Source organism: Heptranchias perlo, chromosome 16, assembly GCF_035084215.1.
Source record: "Heptranchias perlo isolate sHepPer1 chromosome 16, sHepPer1.hap1, whole genome shotgun sequence".
Lineage (NCBI taxonomy): Eukaryota > Metazoa > Chordata > Chondrichthyes > Hexanchiformes > Hexanchidae > Heptranchias > Heptranchias perlo.
Genome location: NC_090340.1, coordinates 24,677,764 through 24,695,966, shown reverse-complemented (window position 1 = coordinate 24,695,966; position 18,203 = coordinate 24,677,764). Strand labels below are relative to the sequence as shown.

General features: G+C 40.4%; 1 protein-coding gene across 2 annotated transcripts in view; it reads right to left on the bottom strand.

The window, feature by feature from the left end:
- Positions 1-6,566: 6,566 nt before the first annotated feature.
- The window catches only part of ranbp10 (RAN binding protein 10), a 118,326-nt gene continuing 106,689 nt past the window's right edge, over positions 6,567-18,203 (bottom strand). For both annotated transcript variants that reach the window (XM_067997837.1, XM_067997838.1), the window contains 3 exons: positions 17,306-17,451; positions 16,174-16,285; positions 6,567-14,177 (listed from right to left, as the gene is read on the bottom strand). In XM_067997837.1, coding sequence (XP_067853938.1) covers positions 14,047-14,177; positions 16,174-16,285; positions 17,306-17,451 — 389 coding nt within the window. In that variant the 3' untranslated portion in view covers positions 6,567-14,046. The remainder of the gene's footprint in view (positions 14,178-16,173; positions 16,286-17,305; positions 17,452-18,203) is intronic.

Here is an 18,203-nt window from a genome sequence, read left to right as displayed (position 1 = left end):
GTCCCATGAAATGGAACTCCTCTTTCCCACTCCACTCCTTCAGCCACATGTTCACCTCCCTAATCTGCTTATCCCTACACCAATTTGTAAGTGGCTCAGGTAATAATCCAGAGATTATAATCCTTGAGGTCCTGCTTTTTAATTTAGCTCCTAGTACTCTCTGAACAGGACCCCTTGCCTATTCTTTCCTATGTTGTTGGTCCCAACATGGACCACAATGGCTGAATCCTGCCCCTCCCTCTCCAATATCCCTTCAAGATGGTTTGAGATGTCCCTCTCACTGGCACCAGGTAGGCAACATATCATGTGGGACTCCCAATCCTGCTTACAAAAACTGCTATCTGTCTCCCTAATTATTGAATCCCCTGCAGCTACCACATCACACTTCTCCTCCTTCTCTGCCATGGGAATGTGAAAAACTATATATGAATGCAAGTTCTTTCTTTGGAAAATTAGATGTTTATACTCCACAGCTATGGGGATATCTTAGGTGAGGTATTCAAGATTCTGAAGGGTATAGATAAGCTGAACCACAATAATATGCTTATGCAGTCACAAACTCTACAATTTCAAAGATGAATAGTTTCAATTTAATTATTTTACACAGACCGGTGAATAGAATGTGTGCGGACATAGTGGGCCTAGATATTTGGCAAGCAAGGTGATAGAGATTTGAGAGAGACTGATATTTTCTGAACTTCAGAACCACCCTAGTTGACCATAACTGCTTTTTCCAGTCGTATACATTTTTATTTGCTTCTTTGCCGCAGGTTTTGTAATAGATTTTTTCACATCAGATATTTGAAGCCATGTATGAAAGATACAATATGGGACATAGGCTAAATGCAACAGAGTTCACTAAATGATGTAGGCTAGTACAGAAGCATCATGTTATGTATGCAATATTCCATATTATATTATGTTTTTAAAAAAAAATCACATTACTCAGCAAGTCCTGTATGTTCAATTGTATATGTATGTATGTTCAATGGTGTTGCAGTCACCCAACTACACACTGCGCGCCTGTGTTTTCAAAACTATTAAACAATAAACATTCGAGTTTGGAACTATAACTTTTGAGACTGTCCCTAAACAGAAGGTCATGATAAGGAACTCTTGGTTGCTAAGGTGATAATGTTTAATGAACCCTTTTCGAATTTGATATTAAGTACACCAGCTAGAGCAAAAGTCCAAATTCCATTCAAAGTCAAGCTGTACTGTAATAAAACATGCAATCTTGCAGTTTCCACTTTCCCTGCATTAAATTACTTCTGTAATTGAGCTAATAGTTCCAGCACCCCCCCCCCCCCCCCATAATACTGGGTCACATAAGAGTAGTCAGAGGGAATGGATAATTATGCAAGATGTTTTATCACTTGATCCCAGTGACTGTTGAGAGCACAGAATAAGGTGATCAGCACAAAGTAGGCCCAGCACACCTGAGGGATAAATCATGAATGAGATCTTCCAATTTGCATCTCTTATAATCCTATTGCATATCATAAAATTAACACACTAACTCTACCACAAAACCCACAAATGTTTTATGTTTTGAATCTTGAAGCTGCAGTTTTGAATCTCAATGTTGGCAATACTTAAACAAGAAACAACTGGTTCATTCAAGTTGTATGGTGGAGCAACTTCTGGCATCGGGTGGTAGCTCGCTCAGATTTTCCTCCCCCACCCTTTGGGGAGTGCTTGGCTGTTAATTGGTGTCTGGGTCAATCTTCTCAAACTGTCTCATTTTTTAAAACATGGTTGTCCCTCTCCAGACTCATTCAGTCTTCCACTCCCACTGCTCTACCATTATAACTGTAACCTTAAACTCAAATGCACTTGGCCTCTCCATTACAACAGTGACCACATTTCAAAAGTACTTTATTGGCTCTAAAGCACTTTGGGATGTCCTGAGGTCGTGAAAGGCATTATATAAATGCAAGTTCTTTCTTTCGTCTGGTCTGGCTGTTCACCATCAGTTTTGGCTGGAGCACCTCAATTTATACCATTGTTTCCTCGTCCTGGCCAAAATCAAACTACTCTAAAATCTTTCTGGAGAACAGAAACAAATCCAAACTCAATCTTAGATCACCGTTCAGGCTTGAAACATGTGAAACTTAGATATTTTTGTTTCTAATATCAAGGCCATGCGCTAACAGCTGCTGCCTCCTGAATTCCCAGCTCCATCTATCCTCTACTTAACTGTACCTTCACCCTTCCTGTTCTCTGCAGTTTCTTCCCCATTTCACCTCATTTGTGAAGCCCACCACCTGCTCCCTCAAATGCCTCATCCCAGCTTCTGACCACCCAACTCCACATCTCCACACCCATGTTTGTGACATCATCAGTCTCTCATCCATCTGGGACTGTCCCTCACCACCTTCAAATCAACTGTTATCTCTTCCCTTCTCAAGAAGCCCATTCTACACCCTCCAACTACCACATTCTCAAACCTTCACCTCCTCTCCAGATCTGAAATATGTTGTTATCTTGGAACTATGTGTCATAGGAACAGGAATAGGCCATTCAGCCCCTCATGCCTGCTCCGCCATTTGATAAGATCATGGCTGATCTGTGATCTAACTCCATATACCTGCCTTTGGCCCATATCCCTTAAAACCTTTGGTTGCCAAAAAGCTATCTATCTCAGGTTTAAATTTAGCAATTGAGCTAGTATTTGCAGGAGAGTTCCAAACTTCTACCACCCTTTGTGTGTAGAAATGTTTTCTAATCTCACTCCTGAAAGGTCTGGCTCTAATTTTTAGACTGTGCTCCCTATTCCTAGAATCCCCAACCAGCGGAAATAGTTTCTCTCTATCCACCTTATCTGTTCCCCTTAATATCATAAACTTCGATCAGATCACCCCTTAACCTTCGAAACGCCAGAGAATACAACCCCAATTTGTGTAATCTCTCCTCGTAACTTAACCCTTGAAGTCCGGGTATCATTCTAGTAAACCTACGCTGCACTCCCTCCAAGGCCAATATGTCCTTCCGAAGGTGCGGTGCCCAGAACTGTTCACAGTACTCCAGGTGTGGTCTAACCAGGGTTTTGTATAGCTGCAGCATAACTTCTGCCCCCTTGTACTCCAGTCCTCTAGATATAAAGGCCAGCATTCCATTAGCCTTATTGATGATTTTTTGCACCTGTTCATGACATGTCAATGATCTATGTACCTGAACCCCTAAGTCCCTGTGGACATCCACTGTTTTTAACTTTTTACCATTTAGAAAGTACCCTGTTCTATCCTTTTTTGATCCAAAGTGGATGACCTCACATTTGTCTACATTGAATTCCATTTGCCACAGTTTTGCCCATTCACCTAATCTATCAATAACGCTTTGTAATTTTATGTTTTCATCTACATCATGACCAATCTTTGTGTCATCGGCAAACTTAGATATGAGACTTTCTATGCTTTCATCTAAGTCGTTAATAAATATTGTGAATAATTGAGGCCCCAAGACAGATCCCTGCTGGACTCTACTAGTCATATCCTGCCAATGTGAGTACCTACCCATTATCCCTACTCTCTGTCGCCTTTCGCTCAGCCAACTTCCTAACCAAGTCTGTACTTTTCCCTTGATTCCATGGGCTTCTATCTTAGCTAACAGTCTCTTATGTGGGACCTTATCAAATGCCTTCTGGAAGTCCATATAAACAACATCCATTGACATTCCCCTGTCCACTACTCTAGTCACCTCTTCAAAAAATTCAATCAGGTTTATCAGGCACGACCTATCTTTCACAAATCCATGCTGGCTCTCTCTGATTAACTGAAAATTCTCGAGGTGTTCAGTCACCCTATCCTTAATTATAGACTCCAGCATTTTCCCCACAACAGATGTTAGGCTAACTGGTCTATAATTCCCTGGTTTCCCTCTCTCTCCTTTCTTAAAAAGCGGAGTGACATGTGCAATTTTCCAATCCAGAGGGACAGTTCCTGAATCTAGAGAACTTTGAAAGATTATAGTTAGGGCTTCTGCAATGTGCTCACCTACTTCCTTTAAAACCCTGGGATGGAAACCATCTGGTCCTGGGGATTTATCACTCTTTAGTGCTATTATTTTCTTCATTACTGTTGCTTTACTTATGTTAATTTTAATCAAGTCCCTGTCCCCGATTCAATATTAGTTTTCTTGGGATTGTCCATCACTTTCACCACTCTTATCCAAGTCCCTCCAAATCGGGCTTTCGTCCTGCCACAGGACCAAGACTGCACCAAAGTCACAAGCAACATCCTGTGTAACTTTGGCTCCCTACCTCTTCTCATTCACCTTAACCTGACACATTTGACCAATCCATTTCTTCTCTTATAGTCCATCTTTGGGCACTGGTCTCCTCTAGCTCTGCTCTCAACTGATTCTTGGCAGGGGAGGGGGGAGGCGATTGTGGCAGGTTAGCTTGAGGGGCCCGGGGGGGAGGGATGGAGCAGTCCTGCTCCTCCTGGCCCACAAGCAGTGCTATAAAAAGCACTTACCTGCTGGGTCCAGCTGCTTTCCCTCCCTTCAGCTGCCAGGTTTCCCAAGTCCTGGGAAACCCAGCCTGCAGCCATTAAACCAAAAAGGCTGCCAAAAGCTGAGGCACGCAGCCTCATTAACATATTTAAATTACTGACCCGCCTCTCGAGGGCAGGTCACTCACCCGCCACAGTTAAACCGGAAGTAGGTGCGTTCGCAGCGGGTTTCAGTTTTTAAAAAGAATTTAACCCCCCCACCATCCATCCTGGGGGTTAAAATCCCCCCCATAGACTTTTAGAGCTGAGCGCCCCAGCTCTTACGTGATTGAGAAAAGAAGAAAAAACTTTGCAAACAATGCAAACAGTTTGCTAGTAGAAGAATCTCCCTCCCACCGCTGTAACCTGAAATTTTAAAGTTATCACTACCATGCAGATATCAAGTACATCACCATTATAACAGATTTTAAAAAATTATAATTTAGCTTTTCCTTGTTCTTTATTTTCTGTATACCTTTTTCTTCTTTCCCCTCCTTTTTCCAACAACTGACAGTAAACAGCACTTATAAACACTACCTCTTGTAAACTGATAATTTAACTTCTACAGTGCTCTATTTAAACACGATGTAGAGATGCCGGTGATGGACTGGGGTTGACAAATGTAAGAAATCTTACAACACCAGGTTATAGTCCAACAGTTTTATTTGAAAATCACAAGCTTTCGGAGGCTTTCTCCTTCGTCAGGTGAAGTGACACTTGTGATTTTCAAATAAAACTGTTGGACTATAACCTGTTGTTGTAAGATTTCTTACTATTTAAACACACCATCGTTGTCACTACTGGTCTGACCCAATCCTAAATAGGTGGTCCATCGGCTAAGTGCCTCATCGGTGTGTATTTTTATGTTACTTCAGCTGCTGATATCCACCCAGATTAATGAGGAAACTCAGTCCCAAAACATTACCTGTGGGAATACTTTGCCACCTCATTACAGACAATACCTCAAGCCTGCTGAGTGGAAGTGCAGACAGTGGATAAATGTTCTAGAGACTTAAAATGTGCTTCACACGATATTATGACAGGCTGAACTTGAAGGTAATTTCCCTCTCTAAATAGCATCATAATTATTCCAAAACTACTGAGAAGGATGCAAAGCAGAAGATAGTTAAGATTTAATCATTTAAAAAGTCACAAACAACCCTTTTAAAAATATACATATTAAAATATAGCATTGCAGAATTAGAAATGACAGTACAAGAGCCCATTAAGTCCATCGCACCTGTGCTAGCTGTTCAACTGGAGCAATCTATTCTAACCCAATTTCGCTACCCTTTCCAAATATCCTTTTTATATTATTCCTTTTAAAATACTTACCCAATTCCTTTTAAATTACATTATAGTCTATGCTTCAAGTTATGGCAAAGCATTCCATGTTTTAATTAGAAGTTGAAAAAAATTCTTCTAATCTCTCCCTTTATTCTTCTCGTGATAATCCCGGGATTTATGTCGTTAGCTATTTGCCAACCAGTGCAAACAATCTTTTTCACTATTTACCCTCACAAAACCCTTCACAATTTTGAAAACCTTATCTAGATCCCCCCCCACCCCCCCAACTTTAATCCTCTCTGTTCCAGTGAAAAAAGACCCAGTTTTTTGAGCCTTTCTTAGTAACTGAATGTGCAAATTGTGTGTTGGAAGCTCACATCACTGTCAATGAAGTGATCGTCTAACAACCTCCTCAGTGAAAGGAGCTGCAGACTATTTAAAGTTTAGTTTTAAATTGAATTTTTTAATGAGGAATTAGTGTAAATGAGGAGAATGGTCCACGAAACTCAATATAGTCAAATTAAGACCCATGACTTCTTACGTAGGACAGCAAGGAGAAATTTGACCATCAGTTCAGCCTGGATTTGGGCCTGGGCTCGAGAAGTGAATGTGCAATGTTTTAACCAAGCGTTTGATCTTCATCAATTACTGCGCATTTTTATTTTAATGAAATCAACAAGCTGCTGATAATTTGCACTTTATAGACTAAGTCTGCAGCAATGAAAAGATATACAAGACCAACTGAAAAAAAATTAAGGGCAGAAGTTATTAAAAATCCAACAGCAATTTAGCACATGACTGTGTATTTTAATAAAAATAATTCTGTCAAAATACAACAGAATACATTTTGTTTTAACATATTTCTAGTACATATTTTGTTTTTTTTTGTGTTTTGTTTTTGTTTTAAAAGTTTCTCAAATGTTCATGCTAGTACTGGGTAATTTTTGCTTCACAAATACTTACTATGCTCAAACTGAACAACCATTGTACTTGTGCACAACTTGTGTGTTCATTTATTGAATTCATAACAAAACTAAACTGATATTGAGCATGGAGCAGAAATTAGTTCATGAGTTTTATGTTGGTAAAACGAAACATCTTGCTTCACATTCCATGCTGTAATTGTATGTATCATACCTGAGTTTGGAGCAACAAAAGAAAATCATTAAATTACAAAGTATACATTTTACACTGTATACAGAATTTAAAATTTTATTATCACCCTTCCCTTCCTTTAAACAAAATGACTATAGTTTCAAGCTGAGCACAGTTAAGTACACAAAACTAGAATTACTAGATTAACAGAATTTTTTAAATCTTTAAATAGTGTCACACCATTTGTATTGTTTTATTCTAAAAAAAAGAAAATTAAAATAAAAAATAAAAAATCAGCATTAGTTTTGCAAAGCCCAACCAAGGGAAAAGACCACACAAAAAAAAATCAAAGCCATGCTTCAGTACACTTCATACCGTCAGGAAAATGAGACCTCCTGTTCCCATATTTCAAAGTGCCTGGTACAAACTCAAAAGTGTCAACCTCAGGGTTTTGTGTGAGTGCAAACGTAAGTTACTGTTAAGATGCAGCATGCTTCTCTTTCCAAATTGGTGTTTGGTTATATCCAGGATCAGAACTTATTTGGGAAATCTGACAGAAAGAGAAGATAGGGGAGGTAAATGATAGCACTTTTCTTCAATGTGCCAGAGTTTGTGAAAAGTCTCCCATATCAGCAAAAACACTTACAGTTGTGTCAAGAGTAGCTGCATGGGGACAATGGGACTGAAAACATACAGACCAGAAAGAAAATGAAAAATGGTGCATGATCCCAGCCTTAAGATGTTAGTGAGACAAATTACAAATTAGTAGCATTGTTTCCAATGACGAATATCAGAAAATGAAATCAGAAACTTTAATTCAAAATGATCATTTTAGATTGTCTCATTTAGGTGACAACATCAACCTCGCCACTGATTGACAGACATTTTTAAAAAACAAGAAAGGAAAATACATGGTTTTACAAAGCTGTTAGTAGCTCGTCATATAGCATGACACCTCCACTCACATTCACACTTACCTAGTACACAATACAGTTTTCCAGCCTACAGTGACAACTGGGATATGACTGTGACCAATCAGTAGCACTGTCTCGAACACCATTGTTGCTGGTCTTTCAATTATTTGTAAATACACAATACTGAATACAAGTTCATGTTGCTAAATTACAGTATGTCATTTTTCAGGGCTTTTCAAAGTTAGCAAATTGTAAGCAAATCAACTTTCTGAACAGTTGAATGCCCATTTGTTTGCCTTTTTTTACTGCTTATATTATTGGGGGTGGGGGGAGGAGGAGGGGATGTAGGGTTTGGCAAGTAGATTCTGGTTTGGCTGGTGCATTTATTTTTATATATAAAACGTCACCAGCAGCCAGTCAGAAAAACATTTAGCTGAAAGCCCAGTTTTTCTTTAAAAAATTAAGAATTGTTCTCCAATCTTCAGCCAGTATGAAATTTCAAGATGTCCAATGTCTAAATGGATCTCTAATAAGGGGCAGTCTGATGTCATGTCAGTTTATCGATTATAAATTACCAGCAGATAATGTGCTGTCCAGCAACTGAAACTGACCCAAACCTCCTGTTTCTGGTCCACTGTGTTTTCAAAAAGGATGGGAATGCAGCGAAAAAACGCTGAGAGCCTGATGAACATAGCCTGGGGACTGATTGCTGCAAAAAACATTTGCTTCATTTCCTAACAGTGTTGTCCAATACATTAGCTGCTAGCCACATCTGGTAAATTGGCAAACAAGATGTGGCTAATTCCATTTCTGATTAGTAAATAAAATGTGAGTAATAGGCACTGTCGTTGGCATGTGATCTCAATACTCATTCACATGCTGTATGCATGTGTACTTTAACCCTTTGTGCATTTGTTGGTAAAATGGTAGGACAAAAAGCAGTGTGCAAGTATTTTTTGATCGGTGGGAGTGCTTTATTGACTTCCTTGGTTACCGAATGGTGGTAGATGTTTGCTAAGTAAATATACACGTGAGGTACATTTATTTGTATTGTGTGTAAGACATTTTCTACTAAATTTAGTCCATTTGGCTAAAACAGTGTCGCCATAGCCACACCTGGGACTTGTCAGCAATTTCAATTGGACAACAGTCCTAACATGACAATCCCTTTTTGTTCACCTAATCTGGTTAGATAAAAATAATAAAAAATATTCTAAGATTATGCACTCTCTCTTAAACAACTAAACTGTTGACCTTTTCCAACATAAGTTTTCTGCTTCTTTTAATTGATAGACATGGTTGTGCAGGAGAAATGTTTGAATTAATTTCCACACCCACCACCCTCCACCCAAAAAAAAAACTGAAGGGGAAATATAATATACTGAATCAGGTTGTGCCCCAGTAAGATTCATCTTAAAGTTAATGCTATGTTAAAATGAAGTTGGATTTGTTAACACGTTAAAACAGGAATTATTTGGCATCATTCCACAATCTGAAATAGTTTTTAAAAAGGGAGACAGACAATTATACCTGACTATTTATCCAGATTATTAGCTTTCAAAAAATGACAAGTTATCCAGCAACTGGAACAAACCCAATCTCCTGTTATCTAATTAAAAAACTTACAAATGGAGATAGCTGTGAATTTATTGGTGTCATTCAGTCTACATTTGATACTTAGTTTCCTTTGGGGAAAGTGGATTGTGCACAAAATGCTTTATTGTGATGTCACTGAATATATCATATCATGGGAGGGGAGATCTACCCTTGTCTGTTTGTATGCTGTTCCTAATCAAAACATTCTAAAAACAAAGCCAGAGTAACAAGATAACTAAGACAGGTGAACAGTTGTCAGTGTTATTTTTTTAAAAACATTTCAGACTGTGCATCAATTCCATACACTTCCCTTTTAACTAACCCCTTGACAAATCCAATTATAAGGCATTGACTTTAAGGCGAGTCTCATCAAGGCACAACCTGCATTAACATTGTCTTATATCTTTAAAAAGTTTGATCTTCCCAAAGATGAGAGTTGAACTTAAAAGGGCTCCAAAGCCCCATGAACCTCATGAACAAGATTAGTTAAAATTAAAAAGAACGGTGTGGTCAGGTTATTCCGACGAAAACAAAAATGCCTGATATAAATGAGACCTCAAACCACTGGGTGTTGCCCAACCTGTGTACACAGGTGCTTTGCATCACTACACAGTATGCCACAGACTATTTTACTGTTATTGAAAACTGCCTAGGGGTATCCAACAGTGATGCATAAGCTCAACTAGGTGACAAGACAGGTCCTTTAATAGCTTTCAAATTTATTTAAAAAAATTAAATCTAGGCCATTAAAAGGGATGTTGTTTCCTTCGCGTTCGACTACAAAATTCTAGCAGTTTTGTAGCTCTTGCAGTCCAGTGAGTCATTATCCCCTTCCCCATTTGTTTCTACATCATACTCTGTCCTACGTTTCATGTTCTACTATACATTTGGAGGGGATTGAGTATTTATCTATGGATACTGATTTTTATAAACCTTTTTAAAATATCTATACCAATACATGACATTTACCAGATAAACCAGGTTCAGTCAGGGAGTGGCCAGTAATTCCCTTGTGATGCACAGACAATGCAACACCAGAAGCCTTTAATATTTTAGCCACCTCAGCAGACCTTCCTCCATGCATCGCAGGTCCACTCTGTGTTGATTTGCAGTGAATCAGTGCTTTTCTATTCTCTATGTTTGAAGTCTTGCATGCAAGAGGAAAGAAATCAACACACTGCAGAACAGCTTTATCTGCTTAGCTGTAGACTCCCCTCCAAAAGCACCAAGTTCAAATCCTAGCTTCAATGGAAAAATGTGCCTCCCTTTAGTAGAGGAGTATTGGCAGGTCTCACTAATTGTTAGCCAGAGTCCTGCATGGAAGAGCAAACCGACAGACCCTGTCACATCTCTAGTCAGCCAATAACAGAGTGGAGCTGAAGACTCCCATGGGTATGTCAACAGGCCAAATGTTTACACTCTCCCGAACAGGCAGCAATTGGGATCTCATGAGGAAACTGGCTGGGGGAGAAAAACACAGTCATAGTTGTCAAATTAGCCCCAATCCCACAGGTGCAGAATTAAACCTTGGGTGATGCCAGGATCATTCCACAGTCAGGTTTGTGTTCAATCTGTGCATATGCCTGGATGCATACAACTGCCTATCTCAGCTTGGCATCTAGAAGACAAGAAATGTTTGGTTTCCTATGCCTCGCAGCCGGCCGAAACTTAGCATTATCAATGCATTAACAGGGTTTGTGGGTTGCATAAGTGCTTAAATATTAAAATGTACATTAAAAAAAAATCAGCCATACAATGCTGTAATTCCTAGTCTTAAATTCAATAATTAAAATTCTCACTAAGCATCCAAAAAATGTCAGATTTTTCCCCGAGACAGCCTACCATATGCTGCACCACAGAGCAGTGCAATGGATAGTCATGCTGCACTTCCAAACGTTAGAAGCTCCAGGGATTGGATGAGCAGAACTGAAGTCAGACATCATATCAGGTCAGTCCTGCATACCTCCCTGCGGCAGATTAATGTGGAATAGGCAAGGATCTGGGGAAGCTGCCTGGCCTCTTTGCCTGGGCAGAGAACAGTGCCGAACAGCAGCTTGGAGGGAGAGGGTGGGAAGGGGAACTGTGTGGGGAAAATAATGAATAAAAAAGAAACATGGAATGGACTTTTTTTAAAAAACTAACAGAATTGTAATGCTATTGTAGATCATTAATATTTTAAGAAGAAATCAATGGTTAAAGGCCAAAAAATGAAAGTTCAATTTTAGCAAAATGTCAGTTACAAGTGAAAATGTTGAAGTGCGTTTCATCTATAATCCACCCTACACTGTACCACTCTACATTCTTTAAAGAGATTTGGTAAATTTTAACTGGTATGAAACCTATTTTTTCTTGACCACGATGTGACAAAAAAAACCCTTCCTGAAAGTGGAGGATATTGCATTATCTGAACCCTAAGATGGCACTTCAGCTTTGCTAACAGCCACGAGTGGTCTTGCACAAATTCCCCATTTGCCTTCATAGTTTGCTTTTCAAGTATTGCCAATGTAGTTTCCATCTTCCATTGATGTTGCGTTTAGCCACATGAACTCATCATCTCCTGCAAATACCATATTTTACCTTTTTGGTTCCCTATTTCTACTCCAATCACCAAGTTCTGTTGCAGGGCATTTGGGCAAGACAACAGCATAAAGGCAAATAAGTTAAGATGGGATCATGCGAGTAGATCCTCGGGCATTAAAACCTCATGTTTATTGGAGCAGAGCTATTTCACTATGCTGTGCACAACGTACATCTCCAAATGTACGCTGATACAGAGACTTCCACATTTCCTTTTTGAAATTATCCACCGGGAACTATAGCTGATTTAATTCCGGGATAAGGGAACTGGATTTAGCATCAAATGCAGGGAGATGACTCACTGAATCCGAATTAGAATAGCACCAATGTAAAAGAAGCTCATGAGAGGAGGTAATGACCTATTTTTTAAAAAAAGTAATAAAAGCCAGCACTTCAACTGACCCTGCTAGGTGAACTGCATTGTGCAACTGTCCCCAACTGGGAAATTACATACTGCAGTTCCTACTCTGTCTTTATTGGCTACCATTTAGAATAACTACTCAGAATCTGCTTCAATTCATGATCACTGCTTAATATCCAAATGGCAACATTCCTGATCCCATGTGTTCTTTTTGAATAATTACTGACCTATGGAACTTTTTGAATATTACTATCTTCCAAATAGTTAGGTTCTTATTTTATGAGATTCAAGACAGTCACTGGAATCCACAGCACAGTTTAAGTTCCTTGGCTCATGTCTAGAATTTTGTCATCCTGATGATTCTCTGGGGAGTTGGTTCTATGTTGCTGTAGTGATCTTGTGATTGCTTTGAAGGTGGCTTCTAGGTGGGACTATCATACAGACATGGCTAACTGGTTGATTTTGAAGTTTTAAGAATAGCTTGAGAACTACCAGAGTAGATTGTTCAATAAATGAACCGTGGAATCAGTGCTGTGGTAATCAGATAACAGTGGAATCAGTTGCTAGTTAACTAAGTTGCCCAGAAGTTAATTTGTATTATAGCAAAAATATATTAAGAAAACCCTTTCAAGGAAGGATGTTGTGCAGTAAACCTGCAGAAATGTATACCTTCAATTGTTGAAATGACCGTTACATTGGTTTCCCTGTTCCCCCAGAAAGTTCGCAAACTTTGCACCCACATTATCCTTGCTTACCATTACTTCCCTCCCATCCCCAACCCCATCCTATTTCTCTCTGACGTATGACCCAGTTAGAACTGGTGGCACTCATATTGGAAGGGAAGGCCAGGTGGAGGCGTCGGTTTGAGAATGTAATTTGAACTCAAAGCTGAAAGTATGAGGCTGCTCAGAACTCTCATACTGTATAACTTGACATGATGTGGGTTTTAAAGTAAGATGTAGGACAAAGTTCCGATAAGAAACAAGTGGAAGTTACGGTTGTGCAACTAGAGCCTGAACGACAGAACAACAAAACCAAACAGCAAAGTGATAACGAGCAGCATTGTTCCACACAAATATACACAGGTAGAACATGGAAAAGATGTAAACCAAACGTGGTTGATTACTAGAGCTGTGACAAACCCAGAGTTGTATTTTTTTGGCAACAGATTGGGGAGGAAAGAGAGGGGGATTCAAAGCCTTGGCAATAGTATACACCAAAGCTTTGGGTGCCTATGAATTTTTGCCAAAGGAAACTGGGACTGGACTTGAAGCAGTACTGATTAATGCTGGGGAACAGGAATGGCATCATATAATGCTGCCACAAATCCAAGGCATTATCAGAGCCTTATTACATAAAATAAATGAATAAAGCTTCAAAATACATGAGTTTTGTTACAGCCCTAATGATAACCAGTAAACAACAGAGGCTAGCACAGGACAAAACCTCCAGGGCTAAATACTGGTGGCTCAGTGACTAAGAAATCAGAGAGGAATATGCTACATTTGTATTGTGCACTACTGCACCCATGATCTCTTGCAAAATGCATTGCATTCAGTCGTGTAACCTGATAAAACGTAACAAGGATGCTGGCAGGAAAGGAGATCGGTCAGCACCCACTGGTGGGCAGTGCGATGGTCTTCGAGAAGAGGGGAGGGGTTGTTGTGGGTCTTGAGCAGGAGGTGAGGGGGCAGTATCTGAGGTCTCTCCACTGCCACAGCAGCTAGTGCAAATAGTCGTCCACTCTGGCAAATGAACAGGATCCAATCCCTGCATGCGCCATCAGCCGAAGGCATTCGGAGGCCTGGCCCAGTGCAAGCATCAATGGTGGCTGCTTTGGCAGATTCTGAGATTCTGTGCGTGAGAAAGAGAGAGAGAGAGAGAGAGAGAGAGAGAGAAAACAAGGTCAATTTTACTGTTGCATCACCATGCATGCTATAGCCCTACAAATCATACAGATCATCCAGCCATTCTCAGTCATTGCTCCACATCTAAAATATTGCATTTTTACTCAATCTTTTCACCCCTCAAAAATGGTTTCTGGCCTAAAGACATCAACTGGGAAGGTGCATTCTTAATAGGGGATAACCAGATTTTCTTCCATTGAGAGGGGCACTTGTCACCTGGTGTTATATCCAGCAGCTAGGCTGAGAACAAGCAACATTTATCAGAGCAATTGACCATGGTCTCGAATCCATTTGATTCTGCTTAAGAAGGAAGCTGTATTCTCACCATCCAGTGAGCATTTCGAAATGTTGTTGCATTTCTGAAGTATGTTATTAATATGTGCTTGGCTTAACATGAGGACTGAGGCTGCTAGACAACAGAAAATCAGCACTCCCAGCAAGAATGTGACACATTCCCAGGCCAGGTCAGGTCTGACTTGGCAATGATACTATGAATTTTTACTTTGCTTCATTAAGCCATTTTAATCTGGAGGTTTAAAGATTGGTTGTCATGTGTCAGAAACTACTTCTCTCTTCCCTGCCCACCACCCAACTCTATTCTTGCCAGCTATATCCACTCCCTTCCCGACTGTGTTCACGGTCAGAAAATAAAAGAAAAACATAACCTGTATTTACAGAGTGCCTTATCGTGCCTCAGAGTACTCACATATGCTTTTTTTCTTCAAGTGCATTGCTGTTACATAGGCAATAGCGGCAATCATTTTATGCACAGTAAAATCCCACAAACAGCTACAGAATAAATGATCAATTACCTTTCTTCTTGGTGGCTTCATCAAGAGGAATATTGGCCAGAACAGCAAGAAAACTTGCTACTCTTCTTCAAATAGTGCCACGGGATTTTTAATGACCACATCAACAAGCATGGCGTAACATCTCATTAGAAGGACAGCACATCCAGCAATGCAGCACTCCTTCAGTACTGTGCTGAAGTATCAGGCTAGATTATGTGCTTGAGTGCTGGAGGTGGGCAGGAATCTACAACCTTATGGCTTAGGTGCGAGTGCGACCTACTGAGCCAGGTTTAGAGGCAACCGTCCACTCAATTCAGCCGCTCTCTTCCAACAGGCAAAATATTCCACCATTTTACACACAGTGTCAGCTGTGGCTCAGTTGATAGCACTCTTGAGTTGGAAGGTTGTGGGTTCAAGACCCATTCCAGAGACTTGAGCGCATAATCCAGGTTGACTCTTCAGTGCAGTACCGAGGGACTGCTGCACTATTGGAAGTTCTGTCTTTCGGTTGAGATGTTAAACTGTTATGTCCGTCCTCTCAGGTGGCTATTTCTAAGAGCAGAGGAGTTCTCCCGGTATCCCTCAACCAACACCTAAAGCAGATGATCTGATCATTTACTTCATCACTTTAGGTGGCCAGAAGGCACATCTGGCTGGGTAGAGTGACAAGGGTGGCGGAGCCGATTGTGAGTAACGTGGAGTTGGGGTATCCCTCCTGCTCCTCCTGGGTCCACGGGAATGGATTTTGAATTTTTTCAAAAACAAAACTCACCTTTTGTTGGCAAATGCTGCTTAGGCCACACCGGCCGCTGAAGAATCCCAAGTGGAGCAGGCCCAGTTCCTTCTCTACTCGTCGTCATCAAATTTCACAGGAGGGCTAAAATGGGTGTTAGGCTCCTCATTTACATATGTAAGCGGCGTAATGCCTGTTATAGCCGCCAGGATCGCCTGAAAAACAGCCCAACCCAGTATCAGGTCGGATGACTTTCAGGCATACTTTGGGCGTGGAATGTTGGTTCCCATAATCGGCCTTCGTTGCGCCTTTTATACGTCTATAAAACATGCACAACGAGGAACAATTTCTACCCCATTCACCACTGGAAAGGACTGGAAGCTGCTCAACATACTCTTACTCTTTTTTTTGCTGCTTACCTAAGATAGCACTATTAAGGGCAGCACAGATAGGTTCCCTCTGGATAGGGTCGAGCTGCTGCCCAACTGGACAGCTCCACGGATCAGAGTATGCTAGGAGGCTAAATGCATCCTGGAAAAGAAAGAAAAAAAAGTGTCACAGCAGTAAGATTTTTTTTAAAAAAGCTTTACCATCACATCAGATTTCCCCGATCCCTATCTAATTTTTGTATCTTCTACTCTGCCAAATGTAGGTATCTCCTTCATCCTAAACAATAGATGTCCTGCTCATGGGCCTCTGCCAATGTTCTTCTCCCCTAGTTCTTCTGCTAGGGGGTGCTCAGCAGCAGTCTGTAAGGAGGGGTCTGGCCTTTTATTGACAGCTCCTCATAGTAGTGTGGCGAAGATTAAGAACTCAGTGGAGTGGAGAACAGTGCTCTTTCCCCATCTTTCTGTGACACAACCCGCTGATGCATAAGCGCATTACATGATCCAAGTGGATAAAAAAACAAAAATAGTGCTATCAGGTGGAGTCACCTTTTGGGAATTTTTGATAATTTTTTTTATTCAGAAAGATTTTGGAAGAGAGTTGCATTTAAATATTGAGGTTTCAAAGCAAAGTGGAGTCACAAGTTTAAAAAGAAAAAAGGTGCTTAAAATGCTAATTCTTAAGACTTGTATGAATATAAAAAAAACAATATTTAAATGCAACTCTCTTCCAAATTCTTTCTCTAGTAAAATAGTCAAAACAGCCAAACCATGAAAGGTGACAAGTAGCACTAGCAGTAGATCAGGCACGACTTCGAATCAAGAAGAAGTTTAAATCCCAGCCACAATTTGGCCTCAAACTAATCACTTCTCACTAGGTCAGCCAGATGGAGAATTGTGTTGGTTATTCTAAAAGAGCTGGTACAAATTGGCAATCTAACTATATTTTTGAATCACCTGATGCTGTCTGGTAAAGGACGTGGAGTGTGAAAGATTTCATATGGTACAGTCAGTGAAATGGAATATTTTGTGTCGCTTCTTCCTAGACGTGGCTTCAGGAAACATGCACCTTTTGGAAGCTGCTTATAAAGTAGAATAGCCAATGGGGCCACCAGTGAATCCTCTATGCTGGGACTTTTAAAACAAATAGTAGCACATAAAATACCTGCAACATTTTTTTGTGCGTGGCATTTTTCCCATATTCTCGGCAAAGTTGTTCACTCAAGGCTTGCAATTCCCGCCCAAACTGGATCATGCGCTCTGTTGCAGCTTGGTTACCTCCGCAGAGCTGGCGCTGAGGACAGCTGTCCTCTATAATGGGAGAATTAAATTATACAGAAGAATATCAAAAATCTGACAAAGACTCACCACAATGATGACACAAACTGAACTCAGGATTTTCCAAACTATGGGGACTTCATATTGTCAACTACTGCATTTTAGTCAAAAAATCAGCAGCAAAATATTTGTAATTTGGATACCATAGAGTTCAATTAAAAAAAAATGAATGTCAAGTTAAAAGTCCAGTTAAATACCAGCGCGCGGACACACACCACACACACACACACACACACACATTCTGTTGCACTGTTCAGAAATTGGAGGATATGATCTATTACTGGTGCATGTTGTCTTGTTGGTGCTTCTGTCTCTGCTCTACTTCTGCGTGTCTTTCTGTCTTCTGCTTCTTTTTCTCTCCTCTTCTGTTGTCTCTCTGTCCATTTCTGCTTTTCATTCCCTTTCTCTTCATTTCTGGATGTTTCTCTTTCTTGTTTTTTTTTGCTATTTGAGGTGGGAGGTGGTGGTGATGGTGAAGGGATCTGCTGAAGGATATGGTAATACTTTCCTGTGGTGGCTGTGTGCACCAGTTAGGTGGGAAAAGGAGCTGGCAAAGGCCACAGGCTGCAATTTCTTGTGGTTGGTGAGGTGGATCTAGAGCAAATGTTGTGTTTTCTGGCACTGAGTGTGGGAAGGGAGGCATATAAAAATGTTACTGGAGCTGCTGCCTGGAAAGTGAGCAAGGCTGAAATAGGAAGCATATAAAAAGTATTTTGGCGGGTCGG